At 34.0% G+C, this 15,818-nt stretch overlaps 1 protein-coding gene across 1 annotated transcript; it reads right to left on the minus strand.

Annotated features, from left to right (window-relative positions):
- Window positions 1-13,570: 13,570 nt before the first annotated feature.
- Window positions 13,571-13,762, minus strand: LOC116752744 (keratin-associated protein 19-7-like). Its single transcript, XM_032629508.1, has one exon. The coding sequence runs from the start codon at window positions 13,760-13,762 to the stop codon at window positions 13,571-13,573; it is 192 nt and encodes a 63-aa protein (XP_032485399.1).
- Window positions 13,763-15,818: the final 2,056 nt, after the last annotated feature.

Consider the following 15,818-nt stretch of genomic DNA (forward strand, 5'->3'; position numbering starts at 1 on the left):
CTCTAAAAAGAGGGACCATAGCAGCACTAGATGAATCTACCATAATCAATATAGCCAGAGTCATTACCGCAGCTACATCGTAGGTTTCCAACGACATTAAGGCTATAGCCAAGGCCACCAGGGTAATTGACATGGCAGCTGGTTGGTAATATGAACTTCAAATTAAATTTGTTTTTGTTTGTTTTTGTGTTTGTTGTTTTCCTCGAGGTCCAGGAGCTTTTGGACAGAGTCCTGTATTACTCTGAGGTTCTTGGGGAATCTGGGGTTATTCTTTACTCTTACCTTGGGACATAATCCTGCTCTTTTTGTACTTTTGCTGCTGTTGTACTATGCTGGCACAAGGCTCTTCTCTATTGGAAATAGTAGAAAGTGAAGTAGCGAGTCCCCTACACTTCAATTGCCCTCACCTCACCTTCAAAATTTAGCCAATTAGAAAAAAGTGAGACATTGGATCCACTTTCATAGAGCCACTAAAGTATAAGCTCAAGCCACATCTCTAAAAATTTTCCTCATTCCTAGTTTAAGGTAGTTTATGAGCTAGGTAGATTTTTTGTTTTTTGGGTTTTTTTTTTTTTAACAAATTCACTTCTTTGTATGTTAGTGTATTTTTAATTGGATGTACTGCACAACTGATGAAAAAGATCTGGGGAAATATAATATCTAATTTATTTATAGGATAACTTATTTATAGTATAACGATTCCTTTAGTTATTTGCTTTTGTTTAACCATTGCAATCTATATGATCTTTCTACACTCGTTGAAATCTATGTGATCTTTCTACACTAACTTATTAATTCTGAAGTTGTTTTGTAGATGCTTTAGGATTTTCAGCATACACAATTATGAAATATATGAACAGGGACAGTTTTATTACTTTTTTCTAACACATATGACTTTTATTTCATCTGCCATATTTTACTGACTAAGTCTTCCTGTTTGATATCTAATATGGGTACTGAAACTGGACATTTTTCCTTGTTCTTAATCTTAGGAAGAAAACATTCAGTCTTTCACCATCAAGTATGATTTTAATCAGGATTTTTATAGATACATTTTTCAAGGTGAAACTGTCTCCTTCCTAATTCACTGAGTCTTTTTTATTAATGTATGCAGAATTTTGTAAAAATATTTTCTGTATCAATAAAAATGATCATGAGGGTTTTCCCCCCTTCTTTTGCCTGCTAATATGGCTTTCATTAACTTATAAATATTGAACCAACTTTGCATTCTTGGGATTTGTCATGGGATATTATTATTTTGTAATTTATTTATTTATTTTTGTTGTGTTGGGTCTTCGTTTCTGTGCGAGGGCTTTCTCTAGTTGTAGCAAGCGGGAACCACTCTTCATCATGGTGTGCAGGCCTCTCACTATCGCGGCCTCTCTTGTTGCGGAGCACAGGCTCCAGACACACAGGCTTAGTAGTTGTGGTTCACGAGCCTAGTTGCTCCGTGGCATGTGGGATCCTCCCAGACCAGGGCTCGAACCCATGTTCCCTGCATTAGCAGGCAGATTCTCAACCACAGTGCCAGGAGGAAAGCCCCGGGATATTATTATTTTTATAGACTGATGGATTGCTAATATTTGTTGAGGATTTTATCTAGTTTTATGTGAATTGTTATTTAGTTTTCTCGTATTGTACTCTCTCTTCAGTTTTGACATCAGGGAAATGCTGGCCTTATAAAATGAGTTGGAATGTGCTCTGTCCTCCTTCCCTTTTAATATCTGTGAGATCAGTAGTGATTTCTCATCTTTCATTTCTCATTTTTGTATTTGTGTCTTCTCCCTCTTTCTCCTCCCTTGTTTAGCATGCCTAGATATTTATCAGTTTACTTTATGTTTTCAGTGTACCAGATTTTTGTTTCATTGATTTTCTCTATTGTATTTCTGTTTTCAATTTCACAGATTTCTGCTCAGATTTTTATCACTTCCTTCCTTCTGCCTGTTTGGGGTAAATTTCCCATTTTTCTATAGTTTCCTAAAGTGAAAACATTGATTTCTCATTTTAGAGCTTTCTTCATTTCTAAAATATTCATTTAATGGTAAAAAATGCCCTCTAAGTATTACAATAGCTGTTTTCCAAAATTTTGGTATATTGTATTTCCACTTTTGTTTATTTCAAAATATGTTTAATTTACTTTGAGACTTCCTCTCTAACCCATGGGTTATTTAGAAGTGTATTGTTTAATTTAAATGTATTTGTTGATTTTCTAGTTATTTCTTTGTTTTGGTTTCTGCTTGATTCTCTTAGGGTTTGAGAACATATTTTATATGATTTATATTCTTTTAAATGTCTTAAGGTTTGTTTCATGGCCTAACACATTTTTTTGTTGGTGAACATACCATGCACACATGAAGAAACTGGGTATAGTGTTATATAAATATTAGGTTAAGTTGGTTGGTAGTGAATATCTCTATATCCTTACTGATTTTCTGCTTATGTGATCTGTCAATTATGGAGACAGGAATGTTGAAGCCTCCAGCTAAAATTATGCATTTGTCTGTTTCTAATTTTGAAGTGACCCATTCTTCATTATGTAATGTTCTTCTCCATCTCTGATAAATTTGCTGTGCTTTCTCCACAACTTTATTTTTAACTTATGTAAGTCTCCATATTTAAATTGGGCTTTTTGTTCACAGTACATGGTAAGATCTTGCTTTTTTCATCTACTGTGACAATCTTTGTTTGTAAACTGGTATGATTAGACAATTCTTATTTAAAGAACTTTTAATATAGTTTGATCTCAATCTGCCAATTTTTTACCTATTTTATGGTGATTGCATTTTTTTTTCTTTGTTACTTGTTTCCTCTTATTCTGTTCTCTCTGGTTTTTATTGAGTATTATTTTTGAGTACGTTTTATCTCATCTATTGATTTGTAATTTGTGCTTTTTGAAAAGTCTACTTATTAATCTTTCTAGAGTTTACAATATTCATGTGTCAGTAATCTGAATCCACATTCAAATAATATATACTGCTTCACATATAATGTATAAGTCCCTACAACAGATACTCCCAATTCCTCCCTTCCATCTTCATGTCATTGTCATATATCTTACTTTTACAAAAGCTATAAATATACAATGCATTGTTATCATCTTTGCTTTAGTCAGTTATCTTTAATAGAAAATAAAAATAAGAAAAAAAAATTAAAATACTTTTTTACCTTTATTTGTTACATTTTTACACTGTTAGTTTTTTTGTGTGTGGTTCCAAGTTTCTCACCTAACTCATATTCCTTCTGCATGGAAATCTTCTTTGAAAAATTCTTGACTTTCCTCAGTTTTTGTTGTTGTTATTTTAGTTTTGTTTTTGTTTGTCTGATTTTTAGAACGTCTTTATTTCTCCTTCATTTTTAAAGTATATTTTTGCTTTAAAAAGACATACATTTCTGGGTTGATAGTTTTATTTTACTTTCAACATTTTAAATATTTCAATTAATTTTCTTGCTTGTGTGGTTACTGATGAGAAATAGGCTGTAATTCTTATCCTATTGCTGTGTAAATAACCACCCCTCTCCCAGGGTGCTTCTAAGGTATAGTTTGTCTCTCTTTCTGTCTCTCTCTTTCTCTCTCTACTTTTCATTTGTTTGAGTATGCTATGCCTTGATACACTGGGGGTTTTGTTTGGTTTAGTTTGGTTTAGTATTTATTTTGCTTGGCATTCTATTCTTTAAGCTTCTTGGATCTGAGGTTCAGTGTCTGTGACTAACTTTGAAAATGTCTCATCCATTATTTTATCAAATATTTCTTTTGCCTCATTCTCTCTTCTTCTGGGTTTCCAGTTATGTGCATGTTACACCATTTAATATTGTCCCACAGGTCTTAGAGTCTCTATTCTTTTTTTTCTTTTTTACCTTTTTTCTATGTGCAGTTCAGTATTTTTAGATTTGGTTACATTCTCTTCTAGCTCATTGATTCTTTCCTCAGCTGTGTTGAGTCTGCTTACAAGTATGTCAAAGGTAGTCTTCATTTCTGTTGTATATTTTTTATTTCTAGCATTTCCATTTGATTCTTATATTTTCTATTTCCATACTGAAAGTACCTCTCTGATCTTGCATTTTGTCCACCTTTTCCATTACTTCCTTTTACATATTAATCATTACTTTATATTTCCTCTCTGATAATTTCCACACCTGTGTGATAACTGTGTCTTGTTCTGATGATTGCTTTCTCTTTCAAGATTGTAATTTTTCTTTCCCTTTGGTATGCCTAGTAGCTTTTTACCAAAAGCTGGACATATTGCACAGGATTGAAGATACTGTGGTAAATGTAGGATTCTTGGAGATAAACTTGTTTCCTTTAAGGCCTTTAACGCGTAGATTTGTGTTAATATAGGCCAGTTTAGACCTGTGTTTGAACATATTTTTTGTTGCTCTAGTAACCAGAGTGAATACTTGTTATTGATAATGGCACCAGAGACTTCAAATTCCTTCTATTTGTGCCAACATTTGGACTTGTGTATTCCATGTGTGCTGGTCTTTAGAGTATCTGTTCCTTTCATTTCTTTCAGCTGTATTCCACTGTTATTTGTACTCAAGTTTTGTTAGTGTGGCTGGGGGAGTGATGAAAAAGAGTGAGACTGATGTTTTAATTACTGACAGATTTTGGAGTTTCAAGGGTGTGGCCTTCAGAAGAGTTTTATCCTTCTTTAGATGTGAAGCTTCTTTTTTTAATTGTTTCCATTCTTTTCTCCTGCATGCAGTGGTTATCCACAAATGTCCTTTAGCTATGGGTTTGAAGTACCTCCCCTTGAAGATTGAGGATTTTCTCTTTTACCTAGGGGTGATTTAAAAAAAAAAGTTTGGGGGTAAGATTTTGGTGATGTCTTCATGTTCTTCTGGTTACAATGATGTTCCACTAGTGTGCTCAGAGTATAAACCTCCTTGTTCTTCTACCTACAGGTTAAGCCTTTTATTCATCTGCTGTTCCCCCTTCCCCAGGCAACACCATAGGGAGGGGGAGCAGGAGGAGGAAGGGAGAATCCTTTCTATGGATTCTCCATAGTTCTCTGTAATTATCATGAAATTCCTGAAAGAAAAACAAGCAACATTGTTTGAACCCCCTATGAATGTGACATCCCAAACTTCATACTCTCAACCTAGCCCACACTTGGCCTTAGTCAAAACATCTGATTTAATCTTCTACTGACTTAAATGCATCCTGTGGTATCTTCCCAAGGGATGAAAATTCTTGGAGCTTGTTTCTCTCCAAAGACACCTATCTCTAAATTTCAGGATGGTCATTTGACTTACAACTTTAGTCTCTAATAGGTCAAGAAAACTTTGGTTTTCATAGTTTCTCACTTTCTATCCTTCTACATCTCTAAACTAAAATCAGGAGCCTAAAAATTTAATTATTTTTAATTTAACTTTCATTAAATTATCATATATTAAAAGTATTTTGTTTTATTTTGGTGTGTAGATCTGAGTCTTTGTACATGTACATATTTGTATAACCACAACCACAATAAAGATACAGAACAGCTCCATTACTCTCAAAACTCCCTTGTACTATAGCTTTATAGTGACATCATCTTCCTGACCATATTCCTTGTCAACAACTACTCTGTTTATTATCACTATAGCTTTTACATTTAGAGAATCTCAAATAAGAGGACTCGTATGCTATGCAATTTCTTAAGATTTGCTTTTCTCATCCAAAATTATGACTTTGAGGTTTGTGCAATTTATTGAATCTTTTCTTTTTACTGTAAGTAGAATTCCATTGCATGTATGTGTCACAGTTTATTCACCATTTGAAGGATATTTAGGTTGTTCCATCATTGGGCAACCAAAAATAAAGCTGCTATGAATATTTGTGTACCTAAGTTAGTTGTAAATATTTTTAAACACCAAATTTACCCTCACTAGAAAAACATAGCTTCATCACTGAAAGCATTCCAAAATTGTAGAAAAATTATGATTACAGAAAAAAATCAAACACACTAGCTACATATCTATTTAGTACCTCAAAGGAAAAACTTATGCAGAAGTATATAAATCAGTATGTATTTATAAAGCCACTATTAATATGACATTAGAGTCTAATATTGCATGCCAAATGGTACTCTTGGCTGCAGCAAAAAGTGGTTCCACGTTGGTTCCATCAATGAGTTCTTACTTGGATTTTATAAATTACACATGTATTCTTTTCCTGATGGTTTCCAGTATTATTGCTTGATGCAAAAGTAGCCTCCTTTCCTTTAGTCACATTATCAGAGGAGCCAGACTAAAATCAGAAATCTCTTACCCATTAGAGTTAGTCCACAGATAAGTGTCAGACCTTTATTTATTGTGCACATAACTGAAGAAAAATAATATAGTGCATTATAAGTGGTTTTAATATCCTGCTCATTCAAGTAAGGGAGAGAGAATACCCTATTTCCCTTCCAGAAGTGGACTCACAGGACACTAATATATTTCTCCCAAAATAAATAATCTGGGGCTTCCCTGGTGGTGTAGTGGTTAAGAATCCACCTGCCAATGCAGGGGACACAGGTTGGATCTCTGGTCTGGGAAGATCCCACATGCCGCAGATCAACTAAGCCCGTGCTCCACAACAACTGAACCTGCACTCTAGAGCCCGAAAGCCACAACTACTTAGCCCACATGCCACAACTACTGAAGTCCACATGCCTAGAGCCTGTGCTCCACAAGAGAAGCCACCACAATGAGAAGCCTGCACACTGCAATGAAGAGTAAGCCCCACTCACTGCAACTAGAGAAAGCCCATGAGCAGCATCAAAGACCCAATGCAGCCAAAAATAAATAAATTAAATAAATAAATTTATAAAAAATAAAAAAACAATCTTTGAAAATCCACATTCACACTTTCAAACCATCTGTCTCTATTTTCTGTTGAGCCATTTGACTGATTCTTGGATACAAACTGAAGTTAGATACTCACTTAAAATATCACATTTATTATATGGTGGTCCTTCAATAGAAGCTGTTAACCTAACAATTCTATCTTACAAGGTTGGCAGCAGCAGTTATAGTCACATTCACCCAGAGCTATAGCTGTAGCCAGCAAAAGAATGGTCCAGGTCTCTAAGCTTTCATATCCACAGCCATAGCCCAAGAGACCACCATAATTGCTCTTAGTAGCTCATTTTGGCAGGAGTAAAAAAATGAAAATAATCTGTTGAAATAAATGAATGTAAGCAAAAGCCATGTTTGCTTTTGCAAAATGAAACATAATGGTCATTTATTGCTAAGTCCTATAAACATCACATTTTTATTTAAAATAAACAGCTCAGCTAAACATCACAATTCCATGATTAGGAGCCACCTCTAGTTAACTGTCAAAACCATATGAGACAGGCACTGGACACAATTTGCAGAGGGGAAAATGAAAGCATATAGAGATTAACTTGCTCAAGTTCACAGAGTTAGGGAGCAGTGGGCCAGAATTTGAATCTATCAGGCTAATGGTGACCTTGTAGTCTGCAGTTTACTCTGTCAAGTCTGCTTCTGGTAACCAGTTATCAGATAATAATGACAGTAATTCTGTAGAAGCCAGAGAACAAACCACAAATTGTATGATAGCCACCATACACAGAGGCACATCCATATACCAGTCTACAGAAGCTGCCACATCCATCTCTACACTCATAACCCAGAACTCCTTAGTAATTTCTATTGTAGCTCATGATGTTAGGAGCTAAGGATTTAGTTTGATAAGATTGTCTACATAGGGTAGGTGAAGAAAGATGTGGAGAAAAGCATACATAATCTAAAAAAGCTGAAAACTTTTTGGCAATGAAAATTTGGGGAACGATCTTGATTTACATCATTAATTTGAACAACTGGTGAAAAATCACAAACCCGTTCTCTGAAATCAATTATAAGCTGCCTTGGACTAATACCTCTGCTTTTGCTGATGAGGCTGTTTCACTGTACATACTTATGAGAGGCTATAAATTAAACCACAAGCTCTCTAATGGGCAGTTATAAATGGCTGTCTAATTGTCAGTTTAAACACACCCTATTCTAAATCAAAGTCATCATTTTCTCTTCTTAAATGTCTTTCAGTTATAGGAAGAGATGCTTAGAATTGTGGAAAGAATTTTAAGACTGAAATCAAAAGTCTTATGTTGAATTATCTGTTTCCATTCAATCACCTATTAATTACATGATCTAAATAAAATAATGTTAAACAGAATATTGATCACTATTCTTGGTTAAACTTTGCCCCCCGCCCAAAGATATATTCAAGATGTAACCTGCCCCTTCATACCTGTGGAAGTGACTTTATTTGAAAATTGGGTCTTTTGCAGACTTAACCATCTTGAGATGAAGTCAAGATCATTAGGGTGGGCCCTAATTCAATGCTATTATGTAATGACTGTTGTCCCGATTAGAAGGGGAAATTTGGACACAGAGACAGACATTTATAGAAGAAGATGTAGAAACACAGAGGGAGAGCACCATGTGATGATGCAGGGAGAGACTGGAGCTATACAGATGCAAACAAGGGACACCAAGAGCTGCTAGCACACCACCAGAAACTAGGAAGAGGCAAGAAATGATTCTCCTGCAGGTTTCAGAGGGAGTGTGGTCTTGTTGACACCTTGATTTTGGATTTCTAGCCTCCAAAACTGTGAAAAAATAAATTTCTCTTGTTTTAAGACACCCAAGCACTGGTACTTTTTACAGCAGTCCTAGGAAATTAATACAATCACCTACTGTGTCTTATGCACCATAATATACTAATTTGCTTGCATGCATGTGTGTGTAGTGTAGGGTAGGTTTATTTTAAAACAGAATTTTAAAATAAAAATGATCATCAGATTTGAATAATTAAAAATATATCAAAAAAGTTAAGAAACTTGCCTTATATCATACAATTAGTCAGTAGTAAAGAGAGGATATAAATCCAAGTCTCTTTGCTCACAGATCTGTATTTTTCCCAATATTCTAGCTACTTTTTAAAGTTGTTTGAAGATTTTTTATACTTTTAAAAAGAAACTTTTTATACTTCACTTCCTATTTTTTGAAGTATTATGAAAATCAAACAATAAAAATTATATAAAACACCTTGCAAAATATCTCACACATAGTAGGTCAGACATTTTAATTATCTCCCCCTTTCTCACTAATCATTTCTTTTATGCAACAGATATTTATCGAGCTCATGTTATGGTTCAGAGCAGCTTAATCTCAAAAGCACCTGTAAAGGGCTTCCCTTCAGTCTTTGGTTTTCCTTTAGTTCAATCATCTTTCAACTAATTCTATATAAATCTTCAGGTAAATGAAGACCAATAATCTCTCTCACCATTATCCTATTATGGCTTATGAGAAAGAAAAATAAAACACAGTCACATATTATAAACAGTCTAAGAAAATCTTTGTCAAATCAGTGTTCTCCCTTCTTGCTGAACTCTGAGTTACCTCAGGTGGTCAGACCAGCATCTGAATTTTGATGGAAAGAGAAAGACTTGAAAGAAGAACAAACAGTAGGGTTGTATTAGGATTCTAAAGTTCCAAAGCACCAATCTTTTTTCTTTTTCAATAGAAGCCAGAGAATTGATATCCTTCATAGCACAAGGGGTGGCAACAGCTGTATCTATAGCCTCCCTAACTAGAACAATAGTCATAGTCTCCAAGGCCATATCCTAAGCCCTAAGCCTCTAAAGCCACCACAGGCACAGCCATAGCTCAGGCCACCATAGTAGTTGCTAGGGTTGGAGATATATATACATATATATATCTATATATCTATATAGATATGTAATATGAATGTTGTTTTTCAGGTATGAATTTTATTATCTGCCCATAGACTCTTATATACCTCAGAAAAGGATGTGACAACAAAACCAGACTTGCATAATTCTCATTCCATGGCTCAATGACATGAATAAAATCTCATTAATCTTTTGTCTTCTAAATTTAAGACTGTTGACACAGATTCCAATGAAATACTTTGTGTCTATGCTGACAATGAATGTAGTATCATCAAAGACTACACATAAGATGACTGATATCTGTAAAAACCTCTAGCCAGGTATCATATCTCATTTCTATTCAAAATAATGGGTACACTCTTCACTGGATGAAGTCAATATCATAGGAAACTAGAGCAAATTTTCCAGTTTTTAAGATTGAAAGAATGTTGGTGATGCTTGTTCAAAATCCCCAAGTATACCACTTTTCCACTTCACTCTACTCCATTAAGAGTTTGAACAATTTATTTTTTTCCTACTAAAATCGAGTTGCTTAAAAGTTCGGCCATAATCAAGTTTCTCCTTGATTCAGTGAAAAAAATCAGTGTCATTAAGGATAATTAGGTTTCCTCTGATAGTTGTCTACTTATTGGACCACAGCTCCAAATTTCATTTTATAATAAAAACATCAAGGAGACAGGATTTGAATTATTTAGTAGATATTAATTATTAATACTAGAAAGATAATACCAAACAACAGTTTTATTGCTGTGGGTCAACAGGAAACATTTTTACATTCAAACTACAAAATGTAAATTTAAATTATGCATCAGTTATTTCACAAATGAAATGAATGTCCTTTTTTCCTTAAATGGTAGACATGTCAACATTATAAAGCTTCATCTATCTAAGACATCTGTAAGTAAGCCCTCAAATCTTTGACCTTTTGATCTTCTAATGTGAAATGTCCTAAAAAGGCACCAATTATATCACTTCCTGCAGGAACTCTCAGACACAGGATTAACCCAAGGTGAAACACATATGATAAAGAGCAAATCTCTTTGACCTACTAGGAAATCTAGAGATCAGAATTTTCATTTTTAAAGGTAGCAGAATTTCATTTGAAAGATATACTTAATACAAAATTTTTTAAACATTTATGTATTTTTCTGAATAAGCTACACCAAAAAGGCTTTTGCAAAATAATTTATTTATAAAAATTAGTAATTTGAAAACACTTTCACATGCATATCTTCCTCTGACCCTAACAATAGCTCTCTGATTTTTGCTGAGAAATATTATTTTCTTCTTTTTATAAATATATTTTGCTTTTGGAAGTAGAATTTTGCAACTTCATAATCATTTATGAAAGGCCTTAGCCTTAAGGTTTTCTTAAAGTTATATAAACAAACAAAGAGGCTTTAGTTTGATTTATATCACTTCACTCCTGATTCAAATTATCTGAAGGGAATATATCAAAAATCAACTTTTAAGAATCAAAATATTCAGTTAAAAATACAATTTGGTTTCTAAACAGGATGTTGGAAATCAATTGTCAATGCCTTGCTCATTCTTCAGCTAGTACTTTAATTCTGTCATTCGAGATCCTATTGAGTAAATTATTTGGATCACAAAATTTTATTATATATATATATTTTAACAAATATTAATTAAGCACCTCTCTGTGTTGGGTAGTATATTAATACAAGGGGTTCATATAGACCCTGACCTCAAAGCCTGCACTATAATAGAGATATTAATTGTCCATCTCACCAATCCACAATTACTATGAAAGGCACTAACAAAAATGTTCCATATTTCTCCAATCCAGGGAATAAACATGGAATAGCTTGTTTTTAGATCCAAATTCACTGTCTTAATAAAAAAAGGTACAATTTTATTTCACAACAATTTGACACACTTAACTATTAAGTTAAGAGACAGCATACATTTTTCAGCATCTAAAGGTCAAGAGAAAATGCTTGTTTATTTTATTAAAGGTGATTTCCTTAATTTTGTACTTGAAAGAAAATGATCAGCAGTAACATGAAGTCTGGTTGAATAATGAGAAATTATTTTGCCAGTTTTATTTCCAATTTTACTTTACTAAAAAGATTAAAAGTAAATGATTTGCGGGCTTCCCTGGTGGCGCAGTGTTTGAGAGTCCGCCTGCTGATGCAGGGGACGCAGGTTCGTGCCCCGGTCCGGGAAGATCCCACATGCCCGCAGAGCGGCTGGGCCCGTGAGCCATGGCCGCTGAGCCTGCGCGTCCAGAGCGCCTGTGCTCCAAAACGGGAGAGGCCACAGAAGTGAGAGGCCCACATACCGAAAAAAAAAAAAAAAAAGTAAGTGATTTGCAAATTCACCAGGAGCCCAGTTTCCCCAATAAGCATGTGAATGTTAAAATTAAGTTTCAGACAAATGCCTCCAAAAGCTCATCAAATAACCATCTTGTAGAAAAAGGCACTTAAACAAGAAAACATAATATAAACTGAACAGTTTTATTTCCATCTTTATGAAGAAATTGTTTGAAATAAACACTCCATGAACTACCCAGAGCAACATGATGAGAAACTTCAGTTTATTATTTTGTCTTTTAATGTAATTGTCATATCAGATCTCCCCAGATCTTCTTCCATGTGTACCAAGTCATTGTACTAGCTTTTACAAAACATGCTCTTTGAGACGCAAAGCATCTGAAAGCTACCACAAAAATGTTGTTCATGGGAAGAGGATGAGGGTAGAAAGTGATATCAAGCATTGCTATAGCATAAGAAATTGAAAAGATCTTGGATACCATCTAAAACAGTGATTTGCCAAGAAAGTTTTGACTAATAGAAAGTCTGAGGATCTAAACAAATCTATTAAAACAAATTATCTAAGAGTATACCCCAGGAAACTAAACTGGTAAATGCACTCCAGGAGTTTTAAATTTAGACAGTCCTAATGCTTACTTTTGAGAAAAAATACCTTTTGAGAAGTAAGACCCTCACTCTATAGGTAGGGAAACAGGAAACCCAATTAAATCAGTTAACTTTTCAAGGAAGCAGAGTAGACTTGTATACATATATATGTATATATATAAAATGTATTTCTTTCAAGATAAAATTGACCTGATTATATATAAAGAACATTAGAAATTTGAAAATTCATTGTTGTGTACAGGAATGTTTTTAATGCACCCTTTGTACCTTTCATATTACTATAAATATTATTTTGTATCAGCTTAATGTTCTATTTTAAAAATGTTTTCTTTGGTCACCATAGATTTACCATGCCATAATAAACCTGAGAGTAAAAATGATGACTATTGGAATAAAGTTTGCAATGTTATCATTCTTTAAGTAATAGAAATAATAGTGTACAGATGATTTTATAAAAATGAAATCACACACAAAATACCCTGGAAACAAATGAAAGATGGGACACATGAAAGTATACAGGAGTTTAGTCCATCTTATTCTCCCATATCCTCAAGACTCAAAACAATGCTCAGGACATGGAGACATGAAGTGAACATTTGTTGAATCAAATTCATTATTGAATCAAACATTGTTGAGTCAAAACACCAATTCAAAGAAAAGGAGAGTAACATCCTGATTGAAATCCCATATACCCGTTAGAAATGTACTAAAATGAATTGATACAGCCATGCTCCCTATGCCAGTTAAATATGTTCATTAAAAAATTTAAAATACAGGTTACACTTGGTCACAGCTGATGTTAGTGACTAAATAAAAATCAATAGAAAGATTCCAGGTTCTTCCAGAGGAAGAAACTAGTTCCTTTGGAGCAGGAAGCCAAAAAATTATTAATATTTTCTAAACTTTGAGAAAAATGTTCACATCACTGAAAGATATGAGTAACAGCATGGGAATAGAAAGAGTCTGAGGATCTACAAGTTTTTAGTATAAGCCAGAAAAACTATATCCTCCATAGCATGATGGGCAGTAGCAGCCATATCTGTATCCTCCATGGCTACAGCCATGGCCCAGTCTGGAGAAGCTGCTGCATCCACAGCCATGACCATAGCCCAGGCCACCAAATCCTCCACAGCTGAAGCCCAGGCCTTTGCAATAGTTGGCATAGTAGCTCATGGTGTCAAGTATTAGAGATCTGATTTGGTGCTGAAGAGGAATTTCCTGAGTGTGACCATCTCTACCTTCCCCGAATGTTTTTATACCCTCAGCAGTGCAATTGGTAAACAATGACAGGTGATATTATTTCCACATAACAGAATAATGTAAAGTCTTAAAATTACTTTAAATTGTTATTTTCTTACTTACCAAAGGGTCCAAATTTTTGTTAAAGGAATTTTAGTAATAATAATTATTTTTTAATGAGTTTGCATTCCTAAAAACAGAATGTTTCCAAGATGAGAAATGATTATAGCCCCTTCAGAGGCCATACTGCCCTGGTATTCTAGATAAAATTGTCTAATCTAGTTGATAGCTTCCAGTGGTCCTATAATTACATAACCTCAGATTGCTTCTCTTATTCCATTGTCTTAGCTACTGATCATTCCCAGAACCCAAGACCTTTTATCCATGGTGGTCAGGGCATAGTCACAAAGTCATTAGTGATTTCCAGATAGTCAAATTAAAAAACACAAAAACAAAACTGAGAAAAACCTTCTTGGTTTTTTATTTTGTTTTTTGTCAGTTATTTGGTTTGTTTGAACCTTCCTTGACATTTGCCCTCCTCACCCATTCATTCTTCTTTTAAAGCTTTCTTCCCTTATTTTCTATGGCAAATGTTCAATTAGCTTTCTCTCTCAATTTCTTATGAGTCTTCTTCCCAATTTCTTATTCCTTTATTAACTCTAAAAGTGCCCCTTTTCCTCCATTTTCAATGTATATACTTTTCCCATGGAATTTCAATAAATATTGTGTTTAATAACTGTGCTTATACCGATTACTTTCAAAAGGCTTCTCTAAATATCAGCTCCATCAATTTGACTATTTACTGGATATGTCCCATTTGAATTGCATTCAAATTTCATGTTTAGTAGTAAATTCATTTTTTTTTCTCACAAAACTGCCTCTTGCCTGTGTATTAGTCATTCAAATCACATACCAGAATATGATCTTGGAATTAATTCTCTTTCATATTTTATAAATATCTTCCCTACTCAGTGCATATTGAACCACAGCAACTCAACCATGTAAATGATAATTCATTAATATTCATGTCTGTTCATTGTTTTCACTTAACTCAGTCCTCCACCACTTTTTCCTGGATTAATGTAAGAGCCTCCCCACCAGTCACACTTCCCCAAGGCAGGGCCCTCATCTGATCTGTTCTCCATACTGAGTCCAAATGAACATTCTGAAACACAAATCTGATCATTTCATTTTTCAGCCATTATACCTAAGTCATTAAGGAAAAGAATATACTCCTAAATTCACAAACAAGGTCTTTCATCACCAAACATTTTTCTCTATCCTGGTCTCTAACAATCTACCATATATTTCCCTTTATTCCATACACAAATAACAAAGACATTATTAACCCACTGCATGCTTTTGAGACTTTACAGGAGCTGCTCCTTCATTCTGGAATCTTCTTTTATACTTATTTACCCATCTTATTCCAACCCGCCCTTCAAAATATAGGTCAAATGTCACCTTCTCCAAGGACACCCTAAGCTACTACTACCTCTGCCTGATTTAGAAAATCCTTCAGAGTGCAGCTAAATGCCCTGGATAAAAGTCTGTCTTTGCATTTCATCAGATTTTAGTATACCAATTTGTTTACTGCCTTTTCCATTACATTATTTACTCCTTCAGGTCAAGAACACTTATTATAATCATATTTTATACTTCTGTGAATGGAATGGAGTAGGCAATATATTGTTAGTTGAATGAATAAATTAGTAAATGAACAGATCCATAGAAAACAAATAGCAAATATCTCTAACAGTCTCATCCACAAATTCAGAGATGCAAGAGGTGTTCATGTATACAAAGTATATAATAAAAACAACAAAAATGATTATCAAAGCATTCAACTAATAGCTTGCCCCTCCAGAAGCAGAAGAAAACTTTAATGAAATACTTCATATTAAATTAAATATTAAAAAAATTAAATGTAAAAGAGATAAGAAGAAACAAAATGCGTTGAAAAACAGGAAAGAAATTTATAAAAAGATAA

This window comes from Phocoena sinus, chromosome 4 (genome assembly GCF_008692025.1).
Source record: "Phocoena sinus isolate mPhoSin1 chromosome 4, mPhoSin1.pri, whole genome shotgun sequence".
Lineage (NCBI taxonomy): Eukaryota > Metazoa > Chordata > Mammalia > Artiodactyla > Phocoenidae > Phocoena > Phocoena sinus.